This window comes from Molothrus aeneus, unplaced genomic scaffold (assembly GCF_037042795.1).
Source record: "Molothrus aeneus isolate 106 unplaced genomic scaffold, BPBGC_Maene_1.0 scaffold_35, whole genome shotgun sequence".
Taxonomy (NCBI): Eukaryota; Metazoa; Chordata; class Aves; order Passeriformes; family Icteridae; genus Molothrus; species Molothrus aeneus.
Window position 1 is genome coordinate 3,518,068 of NW_027099016.1, and position 25,132 is coordinate 3,543,199.

The 25,132-nt window shown below is 57.0% G+C and overlaps 2 protein-coding genes and 1 pseudogene across 2 annotated transcripts in view; 1 reads left to right on the forward strand and 2 right to left on the reverse strand.

Moving 5' to 3' along the window:
- The window catches only part of LOC136570634 (serine/threonine-protein kinase PAK 3-like), a 133,477-nt gene extending 108,840 nt beyond the window's left edge, over positions 1–24,637 (reverse strand). The window contains 3 exon segments of the mRNA XM_066571080.1: positions 24,133–24,217; positions 24,561–24,586; positions 24,589–24,637. Coding sequence (XP_066427177.1) covers positions 24,133–24,217; positions 24,561–24,586; positions 24,589–24,637 — 160 coding nt within the window.
- LOC136570611 (uncharacterized) overlaps positions 1–25,132 on the forward strand; it is a 708,931-nt pseudogene that overhangs the window by 393,334 nt on the left and 290,465 nt on the right.
- LOC136570571 (class II histocompatibility antigen, B-L beta chain-like) lies at positions 3,421–5,832 on the reverse strand (the record flags this gene model as incomplete). Its single annotated transcript, XM_066571038.1, has 5 exons — positions 5,748–5,832; positions 5,011–5,280; positions 4,302–4,586; positions 3,592–3,698; positions 3,421–3,489 (listed from the first exon to the last, which is right to left on the reverse strand). Coding segments are annotated over exons 1-5 (816 nt in total), but the record flags the coding sequence as incomplete, so codon positions are not given.

Sequence of the window (25,132 nt, forward strand, 5' to 3'; positions counted from 1 at the left end):
CTGCACCCTGGGCTCTCTCCCACCGGAGACTTCTCCAGGAACTTCTCCAAGCTGAGTCCATCCCACGGAGCACAGCCCCCCTCCAAGTGCTGCAGCGTGGGTCACTGTGCCCCGGGGTCAGTCCTGCCAGGACAGGCTGCTCCAGCGGGGCCCCTCTGGCCACGGGGGCACAGCCTCCTCTGAGGCATCCCCGTGCTCCAGCGCGGCTGCTCCGGGGGCTGCAGGGGGATCTCTGCATCCCCATGGATCTGCGGGGGGATCTCTGCATCCCCATGGATCTGCAGGGGGATCTCTGCATCCCCATGGATCTGCAGGGCGATGTCTGCTGCCGCATGGATCTGCGGGGAGATCTCTACATCCCCATGGATCTACAGGGGGATGTCTGCCTCCCACGGATCTGCGGGGGGATCTCTGCATCCCCACGGATCTGCGGGGGGATCTCTGCATCCCAATGGATCTGCAGGGGGATCTCTGCATCCCCATGGATCTACAGGGGGATGTCTGCCTCCCACGGATCTGCGGGGGGATCTCTGCATCCCCATGGATCTCGGCATCTGGCACCGCCGTTTTTGGAGGAGCCGGGAAAAGGCTGAGCTCTGCCTGAAGCTCTTCTCACATTCCCCACACCCTTCCCGGCGCAGGGAGGGTTTTACCTCCTCACAATTCTCCAGGCTGGGTTTGCAGCCCCTCCTCGTGTGGGATCTTTGAGGCTTTTCCTCCCTGTTGGATTCCTGCGCCGTGGAGCCGTTCCAAATGGCCTCTTCCACGAGGTTCTGTGGCAGGGATTTGTTCTCCCTGGTCTCTGTCTGCAGCTCAGTGCCTGGGGGAGGAAGGACAAGGAGAGGAAGAGACAGGGAGAAGGGAAAAGGAAAAGGCGGAAGGAAAGGAAGGAAGAAGAAGGAACAAGGGAGGAAGGAGATAGGAAAGGAACGTGGATGGATGAAGGACAGAATGAGGAGAAGAAGGAGGGTGGACAAGGAGAAGATGGGATTTGCCTCCATGCCAGAGGGAAGGGGAAGGAGATCCCCCCAGTCCATCCCTGGCAGGATGGCGTTGGCAGTGAGGCTGTCCTGCAGCGATGCTGGGCTGGGAGATGGAGCAGCAGGGAGGGGAAAGGGGCAGTGATTTCTCCTGCCCTGCCTGGCTGTCCCAGTCTGGAGCGTCCTGGCGCTGCCGAAGCCCTTGGAGCGTCCGGCACTCAGGAGCCCGGAGCTCACGGCTGCTTTATAAAGCTGACAAAGTCGGCAGGATGGGTCTGGGTATGATCTCAGCAAACTGGGTTTATTGGTACAGGAACAGGGGACAGAGCTGAACAGGATCCAGGGACAAAGACAGGGAGCAAGCTGAGGGCACAGGGGGTTTTTATATGGGGTAGTGAGGGTGGAGCTGAGGGTCAGGGTCCAATGGATATGGGGGAAAATGGGGCAAAGGAAGGGTTAAGGGTCGGGACAGCTAATAGGGAAACAGGGGCAGAGGAATGCAGTAAACTGGGGCGAATGGAGGGACAGAGAGAGAGAACATTCTAGGGACTAACCAGAGATGGGTAATAGGGGGTGAACTAGGGTAATTAGGCCAACGGGCCAATGGGGTAACATAACTTTCCATAAATCAGCATGTGCCTGCAAAGATCTGTGGGAGAAGCAAGCTTCTCACCATAACCTTGAAATCTATTCTTCTCATTGGGGACCAGTCCTCCACGGGTGGGAGATTGAGACTCCCGTGGGCCTCCACACCAGTGCATCTTCCTTTTCCTCGCAGCCTCCTTCTCCTCCGTCCAGACAAAGTTTAGGATTGACAAATCCTGGCTTTGGGGGAAGAACAAGGGGTGAGCACCTTGGGTTTTGTGAGAAATGAGCCCCACTCTTTAGAATTTTTGAAAGGTTAATAAGGAATAATAAGGGACAAATCAGTAACAGTGCTGGGTGTTGGCGATGGCCAGAGGCACACCGGTTAACCACAGCAACTCTTCTTGTCTAGTTTCTCCATTGTATTGTTCAAATACATATTCATAATGATTGTACATCTTCAAACCTTTCTTTGAACTCGTTTACGTGTTCCAGGAATTCTTTAGGTTGGTTTGACCCCCAACTCGCCTTTTTAGAGCACGTGCAGGAATCGTGGATTGCTGTTTTGAGGGTTGTGTGTCACTGCCTCACAAGGGCCCCTGTTCTGTGGTTTCAGCAGGTGACAGTTATTGACAGTGGAAGGGTCAATGGCAGGGGCCCCATCACATCCCTTCCTTAAATGTTATCTGACCATGCAGATGCTTTTAGCTATTTCCACAAGTACTTTAAATGAACATTAGCTCTTTCAGAAATATCTCTGAGTTATTACTGTCAGTTAGTTACAAAAATAAAAGCATTAGTTATTATTTCACAACTACAGCTACTTCTGTAAAAGTTAAGATTCTAATGCACAACACATGGCATCCACTTTAATATTTTGCAAAAGCCAAAACTATAATGTATGTTTTTCACACTGTCGTCAAACTCAAATATCATCCATAAATGATGTTCTGAGGATATGAGCTACACAGGGGCCAGGGCATTGGCCACAAAACTGACAAATTATACTATAGCAACAGCAGTGAATAGTGATTACAAACTGTACTCTATCAAAATTGTTGTGATTAAGGATATTTTGCAGAAGTCAATACATAGTAGCAAAAGCCAACACTACCTAGTTATTTATAACAAACCCAGGGCAGGTTTTTCCCTTGCATGGAGCACCTGGGCCTTCCCCGGGCCCCTTCTGCCCTCCTGCAGAGCCGGTGGCATTTTCCAGCACACACAGTTTGTAACCAAGAGCCGGGTGCAGCCGAGAAGGCTCCAAGCGCCTCCTTCCAGGCTGACTCTGCAGGTGCCGAGGCTGCTCTGGGCTCTGCCAGGGCTCTGCTGGGGCTCAGCTCTGGGCCAGGCTGGGCCCGCTCTCCCCTCACATTGCTCCGGGCAGCTGAGTCACGGCGGGAGAGGGAAGGGACACGTCAGGGGAGTTGAGGTTTGAGAGAGTTTGTATTCGAAAAACTGCCATAACTAACTAGCAGTGCTAACTCCCATAACTAACTACCAGTGCGAACTCCCATAACTAACTAGTTGTCCTAACCACTGTAACTGAAAGCTGTCCTTTGATGAGGGAGGGGTCGATGCCCGTGGATCCCGCCGTGCCCCGGTGCGGGAAGAGCTCCGTGCCCCGCTCCAGGTCCACCCCCCTTTGGAGGATCCACGCTGGATAATCCCGGGTGACCCCCAGGGTCAGATCCCCCCGCGTTGGGAACACACCTGGCTGGGGGCTCCACATCTTCCTGGCTCCCCGCGTGGACACCTGGGTGAAGGCCGGAGGATCTCCGCTGCTTCTCTGGTTTCTGCTCCTCTCCTCAGGGGCTGGGGGGACACGGGACCCCCCCAAAATCAGCGGAGCGGGGACGGAGTGGGGGGTCCCGGCCGGGCCCGAGCCCACGGGGAGGGGCTGCGGCCGCCGCCGGCTCAGGAGCTCTGTGGGCAGAGAAAAGGGGGTGACACCGGGCTGGGGGCCCCGGCGGGAGCACACACGCTCCGCCACGGCCGGGACGCCACCCCCGGCACCCGCCCTGACCTTCTTGCGCACGTAGAAGCCGAGCCCCAGCGCCAGGAAGACGAAGCTCAAGACGAAGCCCCCGATGCCCGTCAGCATCTTGCTGCGGGCGGCGTCCGGCGGCATCTCTGGGGGGTCTGCAGGGCTCAGCACCCCCAAAACCTCTCACGGACACTCCCAGCCCCTCCCAGCGCCCTCCCTGTGGCCCCCAGCCCAGCCAGGAGCCCCTGAAACCTCCCCCCGATCCCTTTTTGTCCTGGCCAGGAGCCACCAAAGCCCCTCCTGCCCCTCTGAGGATCCCACAGCCCCCTCCCAGTTGCCCCCAGCGCCCCAGGAGCCCCAAAGCCTCTCGCAGTCCCTTGGCAGCCCCAGCAGGACTCAGCCAGAGCCCTCCCAGTCTGTGCCCAGCACAACCGAGCTCATGGCGAGCCCCGCTTTGCCATGGCCGATCTCCTTCCAGCCCCTCCGGGCTCACTGCGATCCCTCCCAGTCACATCCAGCAGCCCCAAACTCCCTCACAGTCACACCCAGCGCCCCCAAACTCCCTCCCAGTGCCCACCAGGACCCCCCAACCCCATCCCACCCTCCCCAGCATCCCCCAAACCCCTTCCCAGCCCTTGCCCAGCCCCCAGCCCCTCTCCCAGTCCCAGCCCGGCTCTCTCCAGCTCCCTCCCAGTGGCTCCCAGCACAGCCCAGTGGCTCTGCCAGCGGCCCCAGGGGCTCCCCTGTACCCCAGTGCCGGCTCAGGGGCTGCTCCAGGCTGACGTGCTCCACCTGGCAGCTGTAGGTGAGCCTGCGCCGGGGCGGGGTTTCCAGCAGCACCAGCAACTGGTAGGTCCAGTCCCCGTTGGGGACCACGTCGGTGGCCACCACGTGCTCCGAGAGCTCCTGCTGGCCCTGGAACCACCTCACCTGGATGGCAGCAGGGTAGAAATCCATCACGGAGCAGAGCAGATGGCCAGGGCCGAGCTGGTAGCTCGAGGGGGGCACCAGCAAGATGGACACGCTGGGGGGCACTGGGAGAGAGAGCGAGAGAGTGGGGACACACTGGGATCAGCTGGGGGGCACTGGGAGAGAGAGGGGAGGGCTGGGCTGGGGAGGGACGGGGAACGGACTGGGAGGGACTGAGATGGACTGGGAATGGACTAGGATGGACTGGGAATGGGCTGGGAGGGATTGGGAATAGACTGGGAATGGACTGGAAGGGACTAGGAATGGACTGGAGGGATTGGGATGGACTGAGAGGGACTGGGAGAGAGTGGGATAGACTGGGATGGATTTGGAATGGACTGGGAGGGACTGGGAATGGACTCGAAGGGGACTGGGAATTGAGTGGGAGGGACTGGGAATATACTGGAAGGGACTGGTGGCGACTGGGATTGCCTGGGATGGTCACTGGCACGGCAGGGCCCGAGGGGACACGCTCTGCCCTGCACTCACCTCGGCGCTCCATGCTGAATGGGGCATCAATCCGGTAGTTGTGCCGGCAGTACCGGTCCACCGCAGCCCGTTTGTACTCCAGTAAGGCCGGGTCGCTGTTCCAGCGCTTGGCATTCATGTCCCCAGAGGGGGTGAACCCCACAAAGTGCCCCACGTCACTGTCGAACATCGCGTACTGCAGCCGGTTGTAGATGAACCTCTGCACGAACCTGACCTTCTCCGTGTCGTTAATGAAGTAACACTCGACCTTATGCATCTCCTGGAACACCCCTGTGAGTGCAGGACACAGCTCAGTGGTGCCCCCACAGCACCCCCCAGCAGCACCCCCGGAGCTCCTGGACCCACCCCGGATCCCCACTCCACACCCCCTGTGCCCTACGGCCGCCACGGGACCCTCCTGCCCGCGCTGCCGCTTCCTCTTTGCCGCCCTTCCCCCATTTCCCCTTCCACATCCTCTCCCCTCCCACCTCCGGCCGCTCCCCAAATCACTTTTGGTGTTCCATTTCCGCATTTTCCCCAAAATTCCCCAATCCCCGACCCCCTCCCGCTCAGTTTTGGGGTCCCCCCCTCTCCTTTTCCCCCTCTCCCACTCCTCCCTCCCCTCCCCCCACCCCTCAGCCCCTCCCGCTCTCCCTTTGGGGGGTCCCCTCCTCCTCCCCCTCCATTCCGGGCTACCCCCTTCGCCCCCTTTTCCCCCTTCTCCCCCCCTGTCCCAGCGCCTCCCGCTCCCCGCTCACCCGAGAGCTCCGCGCCCGCAGCCGGGGGGGCTCCCAGCACCACCAGTGCCACCAGTAGGGCCCCAGCTGCCGCCCCTCGCCCCATGGCCGGGGCCGGGCAGGGAGCAGCAGCCCCAAAGCAGCCGCGCTGCGCTGGGAGCACCAGCCCGGAGCAGGGCAGGCTCGGCAGCGCCGCGCGCTCTCATTGGCTGCCGCCACTTTTGGGCAGCGAGCGGCCACGGGCTCTGCCCGGCAACCGATGACGCAATACAACGCCCCGAGATCTCATTGGCTGCAACGCCTCCTGCCTGCGCTGCCATTGGCTGAGGCCTTTCCGGGACTCTGCAGCCCCGGGCTGGGGGTTCTTTGGGGAGGGGGAACCTTGGGGCGCTGGGCCGGTGGGAGCTCAGGTGAGCCCAGCAATGCGTGCCCAGGGGCGCGGGATCTCAGCGGTGCCCGTGGCGAGCGGTGACGCTGGCCCGATGCCAGGCACCCCCAGAGCCGCTCTGTCCCTGCCCCCGCAGCCGCACAGGGACAGAAAATGGAACCGAGGGTCCCTGGTTTGGGGGAAACCAAGGTGGGAGTGCCTTGGAGTAGAGGCCCCTCCTGGCCAGGTCCATCTCTAGAATTCAGCAGGAGTCTCGTGTCCATGAAAATCTCCACAGATCAAGATTCAGCCCAAAAAAACTCTCCCAGGAGTTCTCTATTGCTGATCTCTCCACTTTTGGGGTTCCAGAGGTTTTCTTTCCTTGGGATCATGAGGGTCCAATACCTCCAGGGGTTCTCCATTCTCCGACGTCCTGCTTAGGGATGATCCAGGGGCTTTTGGGGGTCCATGGGGGCCCTTCTCCCCTGATGCTCTACTTTGAGATCCCAGGGATCCCAGGGGTCCCTCCTCTCCAGGCTCCCCCCCTTTCTAGTCTGCCGGGGTCCCCCAGCTCTGGGATCTCCCCCTTCTGCTCTCCCCACTCTGGGGGTCCCTGGGGTTCCCCTCCTCTGCTCTCCCGGGGGTCCCCAGGACCAATGTCCTCCCCTGCCCATACTGGGCAATGGCCACGTAGGCCCCCAAAGATCCCCCAAGGGGCTCAGCTTTGGGGTCCTGCAAGATACAAACCTACACACACAGAGAAAACAAAACCTCCCAGAGACACCAGATGATATTTGAGGTCAATTCCACAATCTGCGAGCTCCAAACACACCCCAATAAAAAACCCTCTTGGGGACCCCCCGATAGATTTGGGATGAGCTCCCCCTCCCCGCTCACCTGCAGGACGAGGTGGGGGCGATGGTCCCGTGGCTGCGGCCACAGGGGGCACTGGAACCTCCTGTTCCTGCTGTTCCTGCTCCTGCTCCTCCTCTTCCTGCTCCCCCTTTTCCTCTCTCCCTCCTCCTCCTCCTCCTTCCTAATCCCACCTCCTCCCCAGTTCCTGCCTTCTGTGTATTTAGAGTGGAGACCCTTGCTTGTTTTTAGAACTAGAACAAAGATCCCAGATGGAACAAGGCTTGCTGCTTTTAGTCAGAACTATCAGTGACTAAAGGTCACGTTTCCTTTGCTTTGGTGCCGTCCTTGTTCCGCCTCAGTGTTCAGGCTGGGCTATGGGGTGTCCTTGTTTGCTGCATTTTCCCAGTTCCTCTTGCATCCTTTGGGCCATGGGCTGTGCCCTGGGAGGGCTCTTTGTGCTCCTTTGTGACACAGGAGAACCTTCCAGGCGGTTTCTGCGTGAGCTGCTGCTGGGATGTCACAGGAACAGCGCCACGTCCCCGTGGTGTTCCCGTTGCTGTGGGACACGGAGGCCTCAGTGCCCAGAGTGGCTCTGGGCTCGCTGCCGGAGGATCCTCCTGCCCGAGGCATTCTCAGCAGCCAGCCCAGCCCTGTCCTTCTGTGCTTGCAGGGCTACAGGCTGCAGGCGTGTGCAGCGCAGCCAAAATGATCCAGCACGTGGCTGCTGCAGTTTGCACTCTGTACTCTGTGGCTTATTCGGGGTATTTTTTAACCCACTTGGCACGTAAGTCGAGGTTTTCCCTTGGTGCAGCATCTGTGGCTTTGGGCTTGCTGTGTGCTTTCTGTTCTTCCTCTGGAGCTGAGTTGACTTTGGAACCAAATGGCCATGAAGACACCATTGCTTTGGGAGAGCTCATGCCAGCAGCTGCAGCTGAAAAAGGGGGTGTCTGCAGCCAGAGGGGCGTGCACAGCATCTGCAATGAGCCCTGGGGGGTTCTGTTCCCTCAAGCAGGGAGTCTGTGCCAGCAGAGCCTGGAACTGCCTCCCTTTGCTGCTCCAGCCAAGAACTGACCCAGCCCAGTATTTTGTGCTGTTCTCTTGCTTGCTGTGGGAAGGGACTGTGGCTCCTGAAGGGATGCTGTGAGAGCAAAATGCTCTCTCGGGGTTGCCTTGCTCCGTGGCATTTCCCACCACTGGCAGTTTTTCTCCTAACAGCATCTGGTTCATGTTCCCTCTCCCACTGCAGTGTAGTAAACCCCATAGATTTAGGAAAAGCACCATGGAGGATATGAACAATAGGAATGCTGAAACAGCAAAAGAAAATTCCTGTTTTCCTGTCCTCCACCCCTTAACCTATCTCTGTAACCCTATAAGGCAATGTCATGTTAACCCCTTACCCATTGGTCAAGCTTGGATCCTTTCCAACCCTATAAAAGAAGCATACTGTACCCCATTAGGGGAGAAAGAAGAAGAGCAGAGACCCTTCACGGACCTCCCCAAATAAAGCCATCTCCGTGGAACAGCCTGCGCCTTCTCCTTCTCCTCTCTCTCCGTCTGCTGCAGCCTCCAGCCCAGGGCACCACTACCTAGCAAGCAGAGCTGAAATCCTGAGAGCTTGCAATCACTATAGAGCTGATAACCACCATGCTTGCTAGATGGTAGCCCTGTGGCCTTGGCATGAGCAAGCGAGCCTCGGGCACCCGGTCCCTACCCAGGGACTGAGCTCCTGAGCCCTATTGCTCTGCTTTATAATAACGCCAATGAGGCTTTATTAAAGTGGTACCCAACTACTTCGGACCCCCCCCAGAGGCGATCTCCGTCGGTTGAGCAACAAAGCCCCCCGGGGTTTTCTGTGATTGCCTGTTCGGGAAGCCGCTCCTTCTGTGAAGGGACTTTTCGTTTTAGAAAATTCTTTCCCCAGGAGGGTCAGTTCGACACTCAAAACTTACATCTGAACGAGAGAAAGTTCCAAGGAGAACTGACAGCAGCAGACCCCTTCCACAGATCTTGGACCCCAGGAACTGTAAGTATCAGCTAATATTGCGCGCATAACTTCGGGGCTCCAAAACTTTTTTCGGTTTTTTTCCTTTTTTTTCACTTTTTCTCTGCTGGAAGGGCTAACCATTAACATGGGTACAATTTTTAGTACATTAAAACTAAGTAAAACCGAGAGAGAGAGATATTAAACTATTTTAGAAATCTTATCTGCTAACAACTTCTCCTTTTCTAAAGGCAAGCTCTCAAAAACTAACCTTAAAAAATTTGTAACTTGGATTATTTTGCAATACCCTGATACTGATAAGAAAGCAGTCATTGAAAATTCGTTTTGGGATATGATCGGGAACACAATATATATCTCCCAAACAAACCAGGATTTCTCTGTAACTAATTATTTGCCTTTATTCCATATAATAACTAAAACTGTTGAAAGATTTAACAGAGAAAAAATCTTGCAGGGCTTAACAGACACTTCCTCTTCAAATACTAAAGAGATTGATAAGGACTCAGAGGAATGTCACTTGCATATCTCACATCAGCCCTTCGGTCCTAAAGTCCCTCTCGCCTCCGTTACTCCTAAAGCAGAGGTTACGCTGCCCACCCCAGTTCCTCCTCCCACATCCTCCACCCCTGCGGGACCTGCGCTGCCCAGCCCCGCGGATCCTCTCTTATCTGTAACTCCACACATCCCCCCTACCCCCGGCTCGGCTTCCTCCTTGCTTCCGGTCCCGGGGGTCCCTTTTCCTGCCTCTGCCGCCCCCTCCACCCCTGCGTCGGCTCTGCCCCCCTCCGCTGCGGGCCCCCACCCCCGCCCTGGTGTCCCCCACCGTCCCTCCCGCCGCCGCGCCTGCCGCCTCCGCTCCCCCCGCCCCGGCTCCGACCGGCCCGGCCCCTCCCGCGGGCTCCCCGAGCCTCCCCCCGCCGCTCCCGAGCCCGTGTCCATCCCCGCCCCCTCCCCCTGCCCCCGCCTGCCACAGCAGGGACACCTCACACAAGCGCAGTGCCACCAACCCACCCCGTAACCGCGGCACCCCGGACCGGTCCCACCGCCTGCCCACCCCCACTCCCCCCATGCCCGCACCCCCACCCCGCCCAGCCCCCACCACGCGTCCCCCCAACCCCCGCCCACCCTCGATGCCACCCGAACGGGATCCCAGACACCCCCACGGTGCTACCCCCCCACCCAGTCCTGTGCGTGCTGTGCTGCCATCCCAGCTCCAGTGGCGCCTCCCCCGGCCAGGTCATGCCATGTCTCCCCCCCAGCCACTGAAACCTTTGAAAAACGCTTCTAAACGAAAAAAGCGCAAGTCACGGATAGCAACCCCCCCTCAGTCCTCCTCAGAGGACCAGAGCTCTTGCAGTGAATCTGATTCTGATACGATCCACACGGATCCATGGGCTCTTATTAAAATAGAAGCGACCAAAGTTGGGGACTGGGAGCTGGCACAGAAAATTAATGCTTTCCCAGTAGAATATAAGCAAGGAGGGAATGGTGGCGAGTCCACTATAAAGACATGGAAGGCTAACTCGAATAAGGAACTAGTGCAATTAAGAAATATAGCCAAAGAACATGGGCGAAGCTCACATATTTTTAGAAATTTCTTAGAAGCCATGTTCTCAGCACATGTCTTACTTCCCCACCATGTAAAAAATATTTCACACTGCCTCCTGTCCCCAGCAGAATATTTGTTATGGGACAGGCATTGGAAAAGACATTTAAAAACGTTATCAGATTCATATTCTGCGGATGCTAATAAGACGAATTTTATGGTAGTCCAACTAGCTGGTGAAGGTGACTTACAGAAACCATCAGACCAATTGGAAACCTTGAATAAAGAGGCACTGCAGGACATCGCTCTCGCAGCAAAAACCTCTTTACTTCTCGTACATGATGAGTCAATGCCAACAATGCATTTTTCTACTATTAAACAAGGGATAGATGAAAGCTTTATCAAATTTGTGGACAGACTTAGAGATGCTCTGGAGAAACAGATAGAGAGCACAGAGGCAAGTAAGGAACTCTTATGTAAACTTGCCTTGAGTAACTCAAATGAAAAATGCAAAGCCATTTTGAGGTCTCTACCCATGGATACAGACCCCACCATAGAGCAAATGTTGGAATGCTGTGCACGTCACATGTCCACGGAAAATACAGTGGCCCAAGCAGTTGCTAAGGGTATTGCAGAAGGAGTTTCTGGTGCATATGCAGTAATAGCTTCTAAAGACCAAGCTAAATGCTATCACTGTGGGGATCTTGGATGTTACATAAAGGACTGCCCAGAGAGATCACACCCCCGATACCACCGTAACAATTACCAAAGACCCCAGAATCAGCAGCGCTACCAGCAGCGTCTGGGAAACTTCTTGCGCAGCCGGGTTGAGCCCCGGGCGCTGACAACAAATCAAAGGCCACCCAGACCCAACCCCGCACCATCCCAGGACGTTCCGGACCACAAGAAGAGGATCCAACCCACGGGGCAACCCAGATGGGAACCCGCCGTCAACTGGTAACTGCTTTGTCCATCTACTTTAATAATGAGAATGTTCACCGAGTTCCCACAGGCAAATATGAGCCAAAAGGTGGTCCTTCGCACATTTTAATTATAGGTGACTCTCTTAATAGCCCAAAGGAGATCTTCGTTGTTCCAGAAGTGCTGACAGTGCAGCCAGGACAAGAGATTCTCGTCCAGGTATACTGCATAGACTCACCATTTTTTCTTTCAAAGGGAACCCCAATAGCACAAGCCTTTTTACTCCCAAAGGATCACAGGGAACAGATTCCTCTCAACCCTACAGCTATGTGGGCACAAGTCGTGGGACCATCCAAGCCTACCATCGAGTGCGACCTCACCTGCAAAGGCGAGAAGACCCACCTGCCAGGGATGCTGGACACCGGTGCGGATGTGACCATCATCGCCCGCTCAGAATGGCCAGCACACTGGGATCTACAGCCTGTTGCAGGCATGATTTCAGGGATTGGCGGAGCTACAGTATCCATGAGAAGCAAGAACAACATCCTTGTGGAAGGGCCTGAAGGCAAGCTGGCAGCCATTCGTCCACTTGTGGTAAGGGCCCCCATCACCCTTTGGGGCAGAGACGTTCTATCCCAGTGGGGAGCTTCCCTACGTATTCCCACTCAGGATTTCTAATCGGGGCCACTGAGCTAAGCGTGCTGCCAGAAACACCTCATCTCACCTGGAAAAGTCACAAGCCACTCTGGATTGAACAGTGGCCCCTCAATAAAGCCAAACTGCGCGCCCTAAACACCCTCGTGGAAGAACAGCTCGCAAAAGGCCACATAGTGGAGTCCGACAGCTCTTGGAACTCTCCAGTCTTCGTTCTACCAAAGCCTGGGACAAACAGGTGGAGGCTCCTCAATGACCTTTGCAGAATCAACAAGGTCATCGAGGACATGGGCCCTCTCCAGCCTGGCCTGCCCTCCCCATCGATGCTGCCTAGAGACTGGGCACTTGCTATCATAGACATTAAGGACTGTTTCTTCAGCATTCCTCTGCACCCTGAGGATGCTCCATGGTTTGCTTTTTCCGTTCCCTCTCTTAACAAGGAGGCCCCGCTCAAAAAATATCATTGGCGTCCATCACTATATGGATGACATCCTGGTGTGTGCTTCAGACAAAGCTTACTTGGACAATACAGTTAAAAAGACTATTGAAACCATAGAAAAGGCAGGAATGGAGATTCGTGAGGACAAAATCCAGTACACCAAGCCATGGACTTACCTTGGAGTTCAGATCCGGGAAAGAACCATCGTATCTCAGCAGATCACCATAAATGACGACCCAAAAACCCTCAGGGACTTAGACAGCCTTTGCGGATCCATCAACTGGGTACGTCCACTGCTAGGCATTACAACAGAGGACCTTACTCCCTTGTTCAACCTTCTTTGTGGACCTAAGGACCTGGACTCTCCCTGCACTCTCAAAGAAGAAGCCAGAGGTGCCATCACCAAAGTCCAGGAAGCCCTGTCTTCACGCAAAGCCCATCGCTTCGAGCCCAGACTGCCTTTCCAGTTCATCATCCTGGGAAAAGCACCTCGATTCCATGGACTGATTTTCCAATGGGACTCCCAGCTTTGAGACCCTTTGTTGATACTGGAATGGGTCTTTACAAGTAGCCAGCCCACAAAGACACTCACCACCTACCAGGAGGTCATAGCACATTTAATAAAAAAGGCAAGGACTCGCCTTCGCTCTCTTTCAGGTTGTGAGCTCGAATGCATATACTTACCAATAACTCATACAGACCTTGAGGATTTGATCCAGACCAATGAAAGCCTCCAGTTTGCCCTGGATAGCTACACAGGCCAAACTTCAGTTAAGATCCCAAAACACAAACTTTTTAACCCTGATGTAACCTTCCATTTGATTCCAAAACAAATCCAAAGTAGAAAACCTCTCAAGGCTCTAACCCTCTTTACAGATGGCTCAGGGTCTTCCCACAAGTCAGTGGTTACATGGAGAGACCCCCAAACACAAGATTGGCACTCTGACATACAAATAGTGGAGGGATCTCCACAGATCGCAGAATTAGCAGCTGTTGTCAGAGCCTTTGAAAAGTTTAAAAACGAGCCTTTCAATCTGGTTACAGATTCAGCTTATGTTGCTGGGATAGCGATGAGAGCAGAACATGCTCTTCTCAAAGAGGTCTCTAATCCAAGGTTGCACCAACTGTTCTCTAAATTAATATACCTAGTCTCCCACAGAAAGCAACCTTACCATATGATGCATGTGAGGTCACACACAGACCTCCCAGGTTTTGTTGCAGAAGGCAACAGGAAAGCGGATGCATTAGCAATGGCAGCAGAAACTGCTAATGTTCCTAACATCTTTGCCCAGGCAAAGTTGTTATATGCGTTTTTCCATCAAAATATACCTGCCCTTATGAGAATGTTTAAGCTCTCAAAGGATCAGGCAAAGGCTATCGTGGCTACGTGTCCGAACTGTCAGAACTATCAGATACCATCCATGGGGACGGGAGTCAATCCCCGAGGTCTGAATAGCTGCCAGCTGTGGCAGACAGATGTAACTCACTTCACACCTTCTGGAAGGTCAAAATACGTGCATGTATTGGTCGACACATTTTCAGGAGCAGTATTTGCATCATCACATGCAGGAGAAAATACCATGCACACAATAAAACACTTTCTCCTCGCTTTTGCCGCCCTGGGTGTACCAAAAGAGATTAAAACAGATAATGGACCAGCCTACACTTCCTGCAAGTTAAAGGAGTTCTTCAATGAATGGGGAATAGCACACAAGACTGGCATACCTGTAAATCCCACAGGATAATCCATCGTGGAAAGGACACATCAAACCCTCAAAAGAGTCCTTGATCAACAGAACAGAGACACGAGAATCACATCTCCAGTGGAAAGACTTTGCAAGGCTCTCTACGTCATCAACTTCCTGAACTGTACAGCATCAGAGCCTGACCCACCAATACTTCGCCACTTTGCAAATACCACCCAAGCAAAGCTCACTGAGAAACCACCGGTGCTCGTGAAGGACCCTGAAACACACCAAATTTCTGGGCCTCACCAGTTGATTACCTGGGGTAGAGGACATGCGTGCGCGCTACTACCATCCGGTCCGAGGTGGTACCCAGGAAAAAACATAAAGCCATACTTAGGCACTGAGAACACTACTCCTGCAAACAGGGACAAGAACGCTCCTGAGGCAAACACAAGACCACCTCAAAACCAAACCAGCTCTGCCTGGAGACGAAGACGTCACCGAATACCCACAAACACAAGAACAGACTGCCCCATTACAAGACAGAAGACAAAACTGAAAGGTAAACAACAGTCTGCTGCATCAGACCATAGATAGCCTTAACACAAAAGTGTTCTCTGAACTATATGTTGCTACACTGTTTTTTTTTTGTATTTAAAGAAAGAAAAAAGAAAAAAAAAACAACCTGTTATTCCCTCTCCCTAACCTTTAAAACCCCTTAACCTTCTACCCACTCCTCCTCCCATAGTGTAGCTTAGAAATTAAAAGAAAAAGGGGGGGAGGAGGGGAACAAGAAAAGAACAAGGCAGAAAACCCTCTCATCATAAAGATAACAAATTCTGCTTATATTCCCTATCAGAAGCCCTATTCCTGCCCAAAGATGAAAAATATCTCCATTGCTGCTGTCCTCACTGCTGCCTGGATGTTCTTCACCGTACCGCGTGCCTTCGGCTGGATTAGCCCACAGCCCAGCCATAATGTTTGGGTAACCTTAGCAAAAACATTAAAACAGGACAACATGTGCTTGTCCATGGGAAGCATTGATAACCCACTTTCCACATGTCTAGTAGGAATTCCCTTTGTAGCAGATGACTGGCCTGTCTATAACTCAGAGCTTCTCCGCACCACAGGTAAGTGACCCAATGTGGCTGATACCTGGGACGAGTGGACAAAAATTCTGCCAGATGCTTGAGAGGAACCCCAAGAATTGGATCTGTTGGGGTCCTCCAAGGCCACATACTGTGTCAAATTTTACTTTAGACGTCCAAAAAACAATTGGCCAGAAATTGACCAGAACAAAAACACATATCGAAAAGAGATATCACCAATTAACAAAGCCTATAACTCTCACAATTGGTGCAATTACACGGCTCGTGTGATTTCTGTGTCCTCTCTCCATCCCAAAGTATTACCCAAGGGAATGTTTCTCATCTGTGGTGACAGAGTATGGGCTGGGATCCCCTCCTGACTCCAGGGAGGTCCCTGTACCCTTGGAAAACGTTCTACCCTTACTCCAAACATCACCCTGTTACATAATTGGAAAAAAGAAAGCGAATCAAAACGACAAAAAAGGTTCTACACTGAATTTGACGAAAATTGTGATCCTAAATTATACGATTGGAACAAACCAAAAAAGATTGCTGTCTCCCTGTTCTTACCCTGGGTAGCTGCAGCTAAAGCCCTCGGTGAAATCAATCACCTTGGATGCTGGCTCAGTAAACAAGCTAACGCTACTTCTGCAGCCTTGAGTGATCTCTTAAAGGAAGAAGAAACCACAAGACAGGCTTCGCTCCAAAATCGAGCAGCAATCGATTTCCTGCTGCTTGCCCATGGACACGGCTGTGAAGACTTCGAAGGGATGTGCTGCTTCAACCTCTCTTCACGCTCGGAATCCATCCATGCGAACATCCAGAAACTGAAAGATCTTGTGAAGGACTTGAAAGTAGAAAGAATCCCAGACTGGGTCAATGAACTTTTCGGGCAATGAGGATTAACAGGATGGGCTGCATCCTTGGTTAAGGGAATGTTGTTGATTCTCCTTGTAGTTGTTGTTGTGTTAGCCATGTTCTTGTGCCTTGTTCACTGTTTCAAAAGAACTATAACGAACGCCTTTTTTGTAAAAACAGAAAGTGGAGTTGTAGTAAACCCCATAGATTTAGGAAAAGCACCATGGAGGATATGAACAATAGGAATGCTGAAACAGCAAAAGAAAATTCCTATTTTCCTGTCCTCCACCCCTTAACCTATCTCTGTAACCCTATAAGGCAATGTCATGTTAACCCCTTACCCATTGGTCAAGCTTGGATCCTTTCCAACCCTATAAAAGAAGCATACTGTACCCCATTAGGGGAGAAAGAAGAAGAGCAGAGACCCTTCAAGGACCTCCCCAAATAAAGCCATCTCCGTGGAACAGCCTGCACCTTCTCCTTCTCCTCTCTCTCCGTCTGCTGCAGCCTCCAATCCAGGGCACCACTACCTCGCAAGCAGAGCTGAAATCCTGAGAGCTTGCAATCACTATAGAGCTGATAACCACCATGCTTGCTAGATGGTAGCCCAGCAGCCTTGTCATGAGCGAGCTAGTTTCGGGCACCCAGTCCCTACCCAGGGACTCAGCTCCTGAGCCCTAGTGCTCTGCTTTATAATAACGTCCTAGGAGAGGTTATTAGCGGAGGGGCGTGGCAAGGGAGAAGACTGTGAGAGCAGCTTTGGCATCTGCCTGGGCCTGCGGAGACCCCGCCAAGCAGCAGCGGCAGGGCGTGTTCCCTGCCTTTGAGCCCAGCACAGAGCAGGATCATCTCTGTCCCGCCGAGAGCCCCAAATCTCTCTCAGAGAGCTGTGAATTCAAAGGCCTTTATGCACACATTAATGCCATCTTCCCTCTCTGGTGTGTTTTAACTCTTGGCAAGATGCGTTTGCCTCTTGCTTGCTGGAAGCTGCTCTGCTCCAGGGCCGGCACCGAGCTGGGCTGTGCGGGCCGGGCAGCGTGGAGAGTCCTTCCCCAAGCACTTGGCCGGGCTTGGGGAGTGTCCGGGCTTGCGTCAGACACTCGGGGCAAGGGATTCCGTCCAACCGGGGCCACCTTGGGTGGGGAGGGGCTGGCCCCGGGGCACATGGCAGCGTGTCCAAGGGCCCTTTGTGACACGGTGCAGCAGGGTCACCGAGTGGAACGGGGCGTCCGAGCAGCCCTTTGTGACACGCGCTGACATAGGTGCCGGCGGTGCCGAGGCCACGCCACAGTGCTCGGTGCATGCGACGGGACAGGACGGGACAGAGCGGTGCTGTGAGCAGCCCCTGCACAGCCGGCTCATTCCTTGCTGACCCGGAGCTTTTCCGAGGCGTTCCTCCTGCGGCTGGCCTCACGGCCAGACCTGGGGACTCGGTGACTCGGAGCTTTTCCGAGGCATCTCCCATCCCTGCGGCCGGTGCCCTCGTGGCCAGGCCGTGGGACTTGGTGACCTCCATCATTCCTGAGGAGTCTCCTGTCATTGTGGCAGGAGCCCTCGAGAACAGAGTGCAGGACTTGCTGTCCTGTAATCTTCCTGAGGCTCCTCTGTCGCAGGTACCTGCAAGGCAGGACTGCGGCACTCGCTGACTCGGACCCTTGACGGGGCATCTGTGTCCAAGGTGCCCTCGAGGTCAGGCAGCGGGATGGCAGGCAGACTGCTCGGCCTGTTCAAGGGGCTTCGGGGCAAGAAAAGCAAAGGCCCTGCAGCTGCCCCAGCACAGCAGCCTGCAGAGCCAGAGCAGTTGCAGCCGCTGCAGTACGGTGAGTGGCGGAGCTGGGCCGCAGGGCTGGTGCCTGCAGCCAGTCTGGCTCCATCCCATCCCATCCCATCCCATCCCATCCCATCCCATCCCATCCCATCCCATCCCATCCCATCCCATCCCATCCCATCCCATCCCATCCCATCCCTGTGGACAGGCCCACAGACAGGATGGGACAGGGGTCGGGGCTGCCCCCGCCGATGGCCGTGCTCCGGCCCCCGGAGCTGTCCCTACCTGGGCAGCGCAGGGCTGGGCTGTGTTCTCCGGCCTCTCCCGCCGCCCCTCAGCTCTGGCTGCGCTCGCTCTTTGCCAGATGCAGCCAGGGACCGGATTCAAGTGCAGGAGCCCACCCGTGGCCGCTTCCGCAGAGCAGCACAGGTACCTGCGGCCGTCCCCACCTGGGCCGGGCCTGCTGGCACTGCCCGGCCCAGCCCCGCGCTTGGAGCAGGCCATGGAACGTCCCTCTCTTCCCGCCCTTCCTTCTGCTGCAGACACTGTGGAGGCTCCTGCGCCTTCGGCGCAGAAACACCGGCGGCACCGGCACCAAGGGCACGGCCCAGCCTGACTCCAGGCCCTGCCAGCTGCAGGCAGAGCCTGCTCCCAGCTCAGCCTCTTCTGATCTGGCAGCAAGCTCAGACTGGGAAACAGACGAGGACGGCTGGGCGGAGGCTGACATGCCTCTGACTCAGGGCAGGGCCACCACACACACCCAGGCTCAGGCCATCCCAGAGACCGAGGCCATGCCCACACTGACCATGACTCCTGCACCCGCTCCGGAGTTTTTCCAGCAGGCTGCTGCTCCTCTGCAGCAGGTAAGCAGCCTGGGACCAGGGCTGAAGTCCTCCTAGGATCACATGGCCCCTCAAGCTCCGTCCGCTGGCTCTCCTCAGCCTTTGAGGCCATCACAGCGGGGTGGGAAGGCAAGCACTTCTTTGGGCAAGCTGGGGAAGTTGCTCCCTTGGACAGCACTCCAAGTCTTCCCCATGCCGCCTCCTCCAGGTGCTAGCTATGGTGAGGGGCATTCTTCAGAGCCTGGCGTCCTGTGTCACCGTGGACGCCAGGCTGCAAATGCAAATTCTGGCCCTGACTGAAGAACACCCTGATCTCGTGGTGATGAGCCTGCTGTACTGCGCCCCAACGTGTGACAGGTACGGGGCACAAGTGCCTCGAGAGTCCAGTGCTCACCGGCCCGTGGGGCCCCTGGCCCTGTACAGCCTGTCCGGCGGGCTCTGCCAGACAGGCGGAGAGCTGCGGGAGCCTCGGGCCCCTCTGTTTCCTGCGCCTCTGCCACGCTCCCTCCCTGCCCCTCAGGGCACCGGGGCTCTGTCGCCCGGCGCCACGCAGCCCCACGGGGCGCGGTGCTGACGCACAGCTCTGCTCCCACAGAGCCGCCGCGCTGATGTGGAGAGCCATCGGCACCTCGGAAGTGGCCGCCGAGGAGGTGCTTCCAGTGCTGCTCTCTGCCGTGGAGGAGCAGCCCCCTTTCAGCAGCGTCTTCTGCAGCGGGGACAACAAGGCCATCTTTGCCCTGGCTGTGAGTTTCTGGAGCTGGCATTTGCTGGCCCTCCAGTTTGCCTCTCCAGCAGTTCTCCATGCTCTCCGCCAGCCTGCAGCTCCCTGCCTGGGCTGAAAGCTGGCCTAGGGGCAGCAGGCTGGGTGATCCCCCTGCCTCTCCCCTCGGGCCCTGCCTCAAGGACACCTTGACACGGAGTGCTGCCTCAGTGTGCTTTGTCTCTTGCAGGCAAGTCTGGTGCTGTGGAGGATCACCCCCATGTCTGAGTGGCACTATGCCCTTCTCCTCCATTCGCCCCAGCTGTTGGTGGCTCTGTTCCTGCAAATCGTCACCACCACAGAGCACATGCCAGAGGACGATGAGGCGCGGAGCTTCTGGGGAGCGTGCCGGGAGGAACACGGCCTTCCCAGCGAGCCCAACAGGTGCCAGTTGCCCTGTCCTTCCCACGCCCTCGTGGCCAGGGCCAGCGCTCCCAGCGTGACCTGGCCTTTGCTCGGCATGCAGGTTTGCAGCGCAGACCATGAAGGCTCTGCTCTCCAGACTGGCCTTTGACAACAAGCTGGTGGCTCTGGAGCACAAGCAGCTCTGGGAGAAGCTGCTCTCTGCCGACACGCAGCACTATGCAGCAGGTCTGCTGGCAAGGTGAGATGCCCTACTCCCCACCACCACCGCCAGCATTTGTGCCCTGTGCCCGGAGTGCCCCACACAGTCCCTGCGGTTGGAAGCGAGAGGGCCTTGTCACCGAGGGAGGCTCGAGCACACTGGAAGAGGTTGGGAGAGGAGGATGCCCAGGAGCAGCCGCCTCCCAAGGGGCCCATGTGCCCTTGCAGAGCGCTGGGGAAATACCAGACCTCTGGGAGTCACTCCTGGGAGAGGTTTGCCCAGCAGCTCAGGGCCTTGGTGCCTTTTTCCCCTGCCAGGGAGATGCGCCATGGCTTGACGCCCTTGTGTCCCTTCATGGCCTCGCACCTGCTCAGCCTGCTCATCGGGAAGCGGCCACGCTGGCATCTGCCTGCCCTGGCCTTCTTGGTGGAGGTGAGCCTGATGGCCAGCGCTGCCTGGCTGAGCTGCCTCCCAGCTCTCAGGCCTCTCGTAGCTGCAGCCGCCTGGGACGCCGCCCGCCCCCACTGCTGCTGCTGCCTGGGCCCGGCCCCGTGCGGCTCCGGGCTCCTGCCGGCCGGCTCCCCTGGCACTGCCCTCCTGTGCCTTTCAGCTCCTCGAGTGCCTGGACTTGAGCAAACACGGTCCCAGTGCCCTGGCGGTGGTATCCAGGCACCTGCCCAGCCAGTGCAGGGACGGGCTGCGCCTGGCGCTCCGAGGCCTCGCGGTGCTCAGCAAGGAGCCCTCGCTGGTGAGAAGGGGGCAGTGGCTGAAGCCGCGCTGGCAGCATCGTGTGGCTGGGCAATGCAGACCTCTGGGCTTGGCTGGCCTTTGGCAGCAGAGGCAGCTGCTCCCAGCTCTCCTGCCTCCCGCTTCAGCTGCCCCAGTGGCCCAAGCGGCTGTTGGTGCTGCGGCCAGTCACGGCTTCACAGCACAGCCCCGTCTTGCACACAGGCCGGAGGAATACGCGGCCTGTATCAACACCTGCTGCAGCAGCTGGCTGATCCAGATGCAGAGATGGTCTGGATGACCCTGTGTGCGCTCAGGGATATGCTCCAGGACAAAGACCTCAAGCCACCCAGCGTCACCGCCCTGAAGCTGGCTGAGCCCCTCCTGCAACACTTTGAGAACGTAAGGCTCTGCGCCCGCAGCCAAGGGCACTGGACGCTGCCTGCAACCTTTGTGCTCTGTGTGTAGAGATTTGGGCTTTTGGCCCAATGGGCCTGCAGTAGCTGGTGCTTAGGACTTTTCCTACCCTTCCAGGACAACAGCCACGTGCGGCTGCTCTCCATTCAGCTCTTCTGCAAGGTGATGGAGCTGGTAGAGGAAGAGGGGGAAAATCCTCCCATGACAATCGTGAGCCAGAGCCTGCTCCCTCTCTTCTTGCACTGGCACGATGAGAACCTGCATGTGGCCAAGGTGAGGTTTTGCGTGATGCGGCCGCATCCCTGGCAGGGGGCTGGGCCGCCCTGGCGCCTGGCGGGCTCCAGCCTCACCTGGCCTTGGCACAGGGTCACGGGTCCCGTGCCCTGGGCTCGGGTGCCACCTGCGGCTCTCTGCTGCTCTCCAGGCCTCTGGCGAAGCCCTGCTTGGTGCGGCACGCTTCCTGAGGAGTGACCTCGAGCAGCTGCTGATGAAGGGGCAGCGGATGCAGTTCGCCGAGCGCCTGGTAAGGACGGCCCGGGAGCCCCAGCCGCAGGCTGGAGAAGCCCCCCTGCCCCCGGTGCTCGGTGCGGGGGGCGGCAGCTGTGCCCCTGGCCGGCGCCGCAGCCGGGCCCGCCGGCCCGCGCCCCCCACGCCGCTCCCTGCCCCGGGCCGTGCGGGCCGGCTCGGCCGCTGCTGGGCGCAGGGAGCGCCCGGCCGAGGGGCAGAGGCCGCAGCGAGCCTTCCCTGTCGGTGCTCCCCGCAGCTGCTGCAGGACGAGAGCCGAGCGGCCGAGCACCTGCGCTGGGCCCTGCCGCGCCTGCGGAGCCCACAGAGGCCCGTGCGCCAGGCGGCCGTCGGGATCATCGGTGAGCCCCGAGCCCGGCGCCCCTCCCTGCCCCCGGCCCGGCTGCTGCCCCGGCTACAGCGGCAGCCGCGCCTGGGCCGCTGCAGCCCCGCCCGCACTCGGCGCTGCCGCCGCCCTCCCGCAGCCAGCCGTGCCCTCGGGCGGCAGCGCGCGGCAGGGGCCGGCAGGAGCCCTGCCCGGCCAGGAGGGCGTGCGGCCGCAGGGCTGGCAGCGCCCGTGCCGGGCAGCTGTGCCGCCCGGCACCGACACGGGCTCTGTCTTGCCAGGGCTGGCCGGAGTGCTCGTCACGGGGCAGAAGGAGGAGCTCCAGGTCATCAGCGAGGGTGAGTCAGGGCAGCCGCGGGGCAGCGAGCATCGCCGGGGGCAGCTGCACATCCCGGCCCCGGAGCTACAACCCGTGCCCGGGCTGCGGAGGGCTCTGCTCCCTGTGCGGGCGAGGGGCGGCGGGGGCACAGCCCGGAGAGCTGCCAGCGAAACGTGGGCGATCCGTGACCAACACCTTCCGGCCGAAGCCCTGGCAAGAGCCGCTGGGATGGGCCTGGCAGGAGGCTTTCCTTGGATTCCCTCAATCTGGCCTCTGACCGTGGCTCTGTTCCTCTCTCTTCCAGCTCTTCAAGCCCTGAGAGAAGATGACAGCCCATCCTGCATCAGCGTACTCATTCAGCTGACCTTCCAAAGAAGATCTGCAGGACTTCTTGCGTCTGCTGGATCAGATGTACCGGTGGCATCCGTCGGCCATCTCCAGCTCCCATTGCAGATGGGAGCAGCTGCAGAGCAGGATGCACCAGCTGCAGCTCCAGGCACAGCTCTAGCTGCTCAGAGCTGAGCCTGTGGGAAGCTCCAGGAGCTCCTGCCATCTCTCTCCCTGTTGGCAGCTCCCTCCCTCCAGCTCTCAGACCCTGCCCATCCGCTTTTTTTGTCTCCCAGCTCACCCCTTTGCTTTGCTTTCCCTTAATAAAGAGTTTGGATTTTTCCAAAACCTTTTCCAAAACCTTAAGAGTGTCTTGGTGTTCCCTGGGAAATGCAGGCATTTGGAGAAATGCCTTTGGAAGAGAGGGGCTTGCTTCTCAAGCAAAGTGCTTCCCCAGGAGCCCCCAATGAGGTAGTGAGCCGTCTCCTTTGGCTCCCTGTGCTCCTTTCCGTCCTTGAGGCCCCTGGCCCTTGGCGGAGGGGCCTGGCAAGGGAGAAGACTGTGAGAGCAGCTTTGGCATCTGCCTGGGCCTGCGGAGACCCCGCCAAGCAGCAGCGGCAGGGCGTGTTCCCTGCCTTTGAGCCCAGCACAGAGCAGGATCATCTCTGTCCCGCCGAGAGCCCCAAATCTCTCTCAGAGAGCTGTGAATTCAAAGGCCTTTATGCACACATTAATGCCATCTTCCCTCTCTGGTGTGTTTTAGCTCTTGGCAAGATGCGTTTGCCTCTTGCTTGCTGGAAGCTGCTCTGCTCCAGGGCCGGCACCGAGCTGGGCTGTGCGGGCTGGGCACTGTGGAGAGCTGTGACCGTGGTCAGAAGGGTTTTCAGGATGAAGAAGAGACGAGAATGTTGACTCCATGATCAGAAGGCTTGATTTATTATTTTATGACATATGTTACATTAAGACTATACTAAAATGAAATAGAAAAGAAGAGGTTTCTTCAGAAGCTAGCTAAGCTAAAAATAGAAAAGCATGAAGAACAAAGATCTGTGTCTCAGACAGAGAGCAAGAGCCAGCTCTGCCATGAGTGGTCAGGAAATCCAAACATCCACAGGAGACCAATCACGGGATACCTGTTGCATTCCACAGCAGCAGATAACCATTGTTTACTTTTGGTTGCTGAAACTGCAGCTTCTAACAAGGAAAAATCCTAAGAAAGGATTTTTCATGAAAGATGTCTGTGACACCTTTGGAACCCCAAAAGTGGAGAGATCAGCATTGGAGAACTCCTGGGAGAGTTTTTTCTGGCTGAATGTTGATATGTAGAGATTTTCATGGACACAAGAGTCCTGCTGAGTTCTAGAGATGGACCTGGCCAGGAGGAGCCTCTACTCCAAGGCACTCCCACCTTGGTTTCCCCCAAACCAGGGTTTGTCATTCCCAAGCTGTGGCTGGATGGAGGAGGAGGAAAAGCCCCAGAGATCCCTTACAAGGAGGGGCTGCAAACCCAGCCCAGGGAGGTGTGAGGAGGAAAGAGCCCCCCTGAGCCAGGAAGGCGGCCGGAGATCCAGCCAGAGCTCAGAGCTGGTGGAGAAGCCTCATGGCAGGGAGAAGCCCCACAAGTGCTTGGAATGTGGGAAGGCTTTCAGCTACAGCTCTACCCTGATGGAACACCTGAACATCCACACTGGGGAGAGGCCCTGGGAGTGTGGGGAATGTGGGAAGAGCTTCAGTGGGACCTCCGACCTGAGCAAGCACCACGAGATCCACACTGGGGAATGGCCCTAGGAGTGCTTGGAATGTCAGAGGAGCTTCAGGTGGGATTCAGAGATCATCACTCACCAGCACTTCCACACCAGGGAGAGGCCCTGCGAGTGTCCCGAGTGTGGGAAGAGCTTCCTGCGCTGCTGCAGCTCCATCCCCTATGGGAGGATCCACGCTGGATGATCCCCAGTGACCCCCGTTGGGCAGAGCCCTGGTGACCCCTGTTCTGGCTGATCCGTGTTGGGATGGGGGGAAGGCGTTGGAGAGATTTCTTTCCCTTCTCCTTGTGCTGCTGTGATTTGGTTGGTAATAAATTCCCTCCGTGTGCCCAGGCCGGCTCTGTTGTGCTCGTGCGGGATTTGCTGAGGGATCTCTCCCGGTCCTTGTCCCCAGCCAGGAACCCTCGGTTCCATTTTCTGTCCCTGTGCGGCTGCGGGGGCAGGGACAGAGCGGCTCTGGGGGTGCCTGGCATCGGGCCAGCGTCACCGCTCGCCACGGGCACCGCTGAGATCCCGCGCCCCTGGGCACGCATTGCTGGGCTCACCTGAGCTCCCACCTGCCCAGCGCCCCAAGGTTCCCCCTCCCCAAAAAACCCCCAGCCCGGGGCTGCAGCGGCCCGGAAAGGCCTCAGCCAATGGCAGCGCAGGCAG